Source organism: Sphaeroforma arctica (assembly GCF_001186125.1).
Source record: "Sphaeroforma arctica JP610 unplaced genomic scaffold supercont1.1119, whole genome shotgun sequence".
Lineage (NCBI taxonomy): Eukaryota > Ichthyosporea > Ichthyophonida > Sphaeroforma > Sphaeroforma arctica.
Window position 1 is genome coordinate 1 of NW_014039439.1, and position 6,242 is coordinate 6,242.

The following is a 6,242-nucleotide window of genomic DNA, read 5'->3' on the forward strand; positions in this document are numbered from 1 at the left end:
GACACATACACACACATATATATATATAGTCTTACAGTGAATAGCCCCAGTCCCACTGTTTAGCACTGGTAGGCTTATAAGTTCGCTATATTTATCACTGTATCCGTATTACGTATTGTTACGCTTAGCGTCTCTTGGGTGTATGCACGCAGTACTGCTTCCTTTGTCTACCACGAAAGCCTCATGTCTACACTATTTAGTACACACAGAAAGTAGAGGTTCCTACCGGTTATTACTTACATAGCCTCCTACAAGTAACCTACTCACCGGATCTTTTGGCTTCACGTTGGTGTGTATGCGTACTACAGGTTCACCCCGTGCCTCATGCCGGCTTGGTGCTACATACACCAAGAAAACTCTACGCAAACCCCATGTGGAAAAAAAAATTGACACTGAAAGATGAGTTCCAATCCGCCTACTCACACCATTGCTGTTGGTTTCTCCCTGGTGTGTGTGTGTGTGTGTAGTATGGCTTCATTTCGTTCTTCGTGCCTGTGTTGAAGAACATGCCGGTAGGTACGTGGGTGGGTCTTCCGATACTGACTACGTGGCAATGGACGTTCAATCCCGCGCTTGCATACGTTGGACAGGTAAGCGCACGGGCTGGAAGTGAACAAACGTTTATGTATTGCGTCTATTGCCGTGCCTGCCGAGATTGGGCGGTTGTGTTCTTGTAGGTATCCCTATATTGTGTCGTAAGGTGGATGTGTGCTTGCTGGTATCTTCATATTATGTAGTAAGCTGGATGTGTGCCTGTAGGTATGCTCATACCGTGTTGTGAACTGTCAACTGGGCGTGTGCCTGTAGGTATGCTTCTACCGTGTCATGGACTGTATCATGGGTGTGTGTCTGTGCCTGTTGTCCCCTCATACTGTTGTAGCCTGGGTGTACGCTTGTCGATTTCACCATATTATACCGTATCCTACCGCAGTGTGCCGATATATATATATATATCACTGCTGAAGCGCATGCAAACTACAGGATGTTCAGGATGTGGTACTGGTGGCACAACAGCTCGTGTGTGTTTGTAGTGCCGGGCCTAACATTTGTTTTCGAATGCTTTCAATAAGACACTACGACGACTATAAAGGCAGGTTCGCTTGGGTATAACTCAAGTTAGTCGTACCTCTATTCTCCTGTCATCTGCTCCAGACAAATTATTCCTACATGTTTATGGGCCGTATGTCTTATATTTTATGGGCATGTGTCTATCGCCTTTCCTATACATACATATCATTTGTACGTGTGCACTACAGGGTATGCTTTTGAGTGTTGTTGATTGGTGTGCATCTGATCCCATTCCGTATACATAACATATCATTCCACTGTGTGTGTTGAAGGGCGTATGATTGTAGGTCACATATCCATTCTCATTTCTTATACATATCATATTTCTATTTAAATATCCCTTTGTGAACATAGTTAGCAGTCTTTCTCACAGGCATTGCAACGGCACTCCTCACCGCTCAGACACGACCTTTGATATGGAAAACAGTTCTTGTAAGCCTACTTCCTTTTCTTATACCCAATATGTCATTTGTACGTGTATACTATAGGGTATGATTATGGGAATGAAACCAGGACTATCCGCTTTGGCCGGGAGTATTACTGCGTGGGCTATTCTAGGTATGTACTCAAATATCTGTTCAGTCGATGGTTTTGGAGGTTAGGATTTCGGGTTCAAAAATTAGAGTTTCTGGAACAGGTTTCCGGATTGCCATACAGAAATGGGAAGGATTATACGTCTCTGTTGGGATTGTTTAGGGTTGTGCGAATTCCCTCCTGAGTCATTTTTATTATGTTTTAACCGTTCTTTTCTTCTTCTGGAGTCGAGCTTAAAAAATTGACATTGAATTTAGATCAATGTATTACGGCATTTCCTATCTTTTTAAATCTCATCTGTTGTTATTGCATTTGGTGATCTGATTGGCGGCACTCAATCATTGGAACATTCTTGAGTGTACAGCTGTGTGATTTAGCATACCCCTGTTTCTAGCGCGCGCCTGGGCGTAGTTCTATATAAGACCCAATATGGTCTTTAGGACTGTATATCTGGGCCAATTCTAAGCTCTGCATTGGAGCTAGCGTTTGTATGTGCCTACGCTTACATACGCGATATACATCCATACGCTTACATACGCTATATACATCCATACGCTTACATACGCTATATACATCCAGACGCTTACATACGCTATATACATCCATACGCTTGCATACGCTACATACATCCATTCGTGCATGAGGAATCTGACAAATCCACCGATGCGTCTAAACATATATAGACTCACGCCGTTATACACACATGTATGTGTGCTGTATATGTACATACACATGCGTATGTGTGCCATACACACATGTATGTATGCTGTATATATACATACACACGCATATGTGTGCCTGACAGATCCCTCCATACTTTCACCCTCGCGATCGTATACCACTTATTCATGTCTGTATGCTGTATATGTACATACACAAGCATATGTGTGCCTGACAGATCTCTCCATACCTTCACCCACGCGATTGTACACCACTTCTTCATTCGCGTGTCCCAGGGCCCATCGCCAAAGATCAAGGATGGGCGCCAGGAAAAGTCACTGACTGGAAGAACGGGGCACAGGGGTGGTTGATGTGGATCGCGTTGATCCTCATGTTGTCGGAGAGTGTGGTGTCTCTAGGCATAACCTCAGCTAAGATTGCGCGTGGGTACTATCTCCGCAGGACTACAGGTGTGTGTGCGGCATGCACAGATATACGTACAGATGCGCGCTAAATGTGTCAAAAGGCTCATTTGAAAGTATGGTTGGTGTGGATTGTGTTGATTCTCCTGTTGTCGGAGAGTGTGGTGTTTCTAGGCATAACCTCCACTGAATATTGCATCAGGTTTCTGTCTGCGAACGGACCACAGGTATGTGATCGTGTGCGTGTATGTGAGTATGCACAGATATGCACACTCATGTACCCTACACGCTAAACGAACACTAAGAAGCATGGTTGATGAAAGTTCTGTTGATTCTCATGTTGTGTGACAGTTTGGTGTTTTTAGGTACAAGGCGCGAGGTTGCAGCCTGCGAGTGACCGCAGGTATGTGATGGTGTGCGTGTATGTGAGTATGCACTGATATTCACATCTACGTATACTACACGTATCAACGAACATACAGATATTCACATTTATGTATACTACACGTATAAACGAACATACAGTGTACACTACATGTATTAGCGAACATACAGTGTATACTACACGTATAGACGAACAAACAGATGCATGATTGATATGGATCGTGTGGAATCAGATGCTATTGGAGGGAGAGGGGTGTTTTGAGATGTCACTTCTCAGAAGATCGCTCAGGGCTACGACGCACATGTGACTACAGTTAACGGATGGGGTCTTTATATGTATGCAGATATCCGTACATCTGTAGCCGATGAGTATAAGCATAGTCTGGTACACGGGTACAGGGGTATGTCACACTATGGGAGTCACAACTACTATACACAATAGTAGAATAACAAATATATGCATATTACTGTATCCTTGATGAGCGTGTGTCATGTCAATGGCTTGGAGGGATCGATTCAACTACCACCACCATTACATGTGAACCTCTGCGTATGGTCTGGCGACACCTTAGTCCCCACACGCCCGGTTGTTTCTGACAATGGTGCCATATCCTGATATACTTGTACGAACTCTATCTCGTCCTTTATCAACCGACACCCATTCTGTATCACAGGCGAGGGACAGAATAACATACCTACCACCACCATTACACGTGAACCTGTACGTAACGGCTGTTGACACCTTCGTCCCCACACGCCCAAACGGGAGCTTTTTAACAATGGCGCCAGATCCTGACATACTTATACACCATCTGTCTCGTCTTCTTTTTACCCGACACCCATTCTGTACCACATGCTTGGGACAGAATGACATACCTACCACCACAATTACACGTGAACCTGTGCGTAAGGGCTGGTGACACCTTCGTCCCCACACGCCCAAACGGGCGGCGCTGTCAGTGGTGACATATGCTGGTATATATATACCCAACCCCCGGCTTACCCACTCTAAATCAACGCTTTCCTGTTGCTGCAGACTAGACAGCACTACCCACTCTCACTCTAAATAAAACGCTTTTCTGTTGCTGCAGGCTAGACAGCACTACCCACTCGCATTCTGAATTAAACGCTTTCCTGTTGTTGCAGGCTAGACAGCACTATCCACTCCCACTCTGGATTAACGCTTTCCTGTTGCCGCAGGCAAGACAGCACTACCCACTCTCACTCTAAATTAAACGCTTTCCTGTTGCCGCAGGCGAAGAACAGCATGATGTAACCGACACTACGCCTGAGCGGGAACAGGTGCCCACCTCCTGGTGGCTCACCGGCCTGGTCACCTCCACTGGTAAGTCATATGTCCTTGCCCTAAAATTTTAGGACTTCGGAGTAAATACAGGTCTAAAGTAGGGGTCTTGCAGGATGTATGGGATGTATTTGGCGCCTGATGTATTGGGGGGTCACGTGTTGCATGTTGACAACCAGTCGGCCATCAAGATGCCTTCTGAGACCGACGTAGCGAAAAGCCTCAAGCGCATTAAGGATCATGCGCACTATATACGTGATTGTGTATCTAAGGGCATAATTACTATCACCTATATTACCACGCACGAGAACCTCGCGGATCTTTTTACATAATGTCTCCCCCGGCCCAAACATGTTTATTTTACAAGACAAAAAGCAAATCTCCCCAGAGCCATATTTACTCAAACCTTAAACCCTAACGCGATCCTCTCTGAGCCATACTTTAAACCGGTTTTAGGTGATTTCTTGTTTTAGGTAGGTTCATTTGAAGGTTGCCCTGATTTTATTGGATGTTATCAATAATTATACTGATGATTTACTTGCGGAGGATTCTCGGGTCGATGTGAGCACGGTTTATGGCAGTCAAGTGAGTGTGAGAAGGTGAACTCCCCACCACCTCTCATCGATTGTCGCAGGTTTATCCGACATTTTCATACCCATATCCGACTATACCGTGGTTCTAAACACCCGGCGATATACGTGTACATACACATACCAGATTACAGTACAATCATACACCCATACACACCGAACGAAGTGATATTGTACTATCCTTAGCTAAGCATCGCCCCTTTTCCTTTTCCTTTTCCTTTCCAGCTCTATGCGTGGCCATAGACGTACCTCTGTTCGACCTCACCGTCTTCCAAGCGTTGGTGGCGGTGACTCTGGGGTGTGTGGTCAGTCTAGTAGCCGTGAGGGCTCTCGGAGACACAGACTTGAACCCCGTGTCGGGCATTGGGAAGGTGTCCCAGGTGGTCTTCGGGGTGCTCAACAGCGACAATCTGGTGGCCAATATCGTCGGCGGGTAAGGGGTTTAGGGATATTTTTAGGGTTTTAGGGTTTTAGGGGTTAAAAAAAATTGTAAGCCTATATAGACCATGCAAAATCATAAACAGTCGTGTCGTGCTAGTGTATGATACATACAGGTGAGATGTGGGGGGTGTGCATAGTATTGATGCTTGGATAACTGCTGGCCTTTGGGATTTGAGTACTGTTCAGCGCTTGCCAGAAGGTGACCTGTAACGCCTTTGGATAGTCAATAGGTCTGAGCTCGTAGCGAATAACATCGAGGAGTCAGCGGCTGGGTGGATGGATGTTACACCCCCACCCCGAACCTTGCCATACGTATATATATATGCATGCCAGTCTACACACACGTATATACCTATACACCTGTTTTTAAAGACACATACGCACACACCATACATATTCGGTTTTTTCATACAATGTATACCTATTTCTCTACAGAGATACACGCACATACGTACACACCATACATATTCGGTTTTTTTTTCATACAATGTATACCTATTTCTCTGCAGGGGTGTGGCCGAGAGCGGTGCCCAACAGGCGGGGGATGTGATGCAGGCGTACAAGACAGCGTATCTGCTGTCAAGCTCACCAAAAGCCAACTTCATGGCATCGATCATAGGCACGATTGTGTCCATCCCAATGGCTGTGATCTCGTATGACCTGTACCGAGACGCGTACAATATCCCTATTGATACGAAGCCGCCTGCCGCCGAGGTATGTGTATGTAAATGTGTTCTTGCTTGTGTATTGTGGTGTTGTTGTTTTGTCGTGACTGAGACACGCACACACACACACACACATATATATATATATTGATATATATACTGTGTATACATAATA

The 6,242-nt window shown here is 45.3% G+C and overlaps 1 protein-coding gene across 1 annotated transcript in view; it reads left to right on the plus strand.

Annotated features, from left to right (window-relative positions):
- Positions 1-5,186: 5,186 nt before the first annotated feature.
- The window catches only part of SARC_10044 (hypothetical protein), a gene marked incomplete at both ends in the record, with an annotated part of 2,671 nt that continues 1,615 nt past the window's right edge, over positions 5,187-6,242 (plus strand). The window contains 2 exons of the mRNA XM_014295921.1: positions 5,187-5,394; positions 5,912-6,116. Of these exons, the coding sequence (XP_014151396.1) occupies positions 5,187-5,394; positions 5,912-6,116 (413 nt within the window). The remainder of the gene's footprint in view (positions 5,395-5,911; positions 6,117-6,242) is intronic.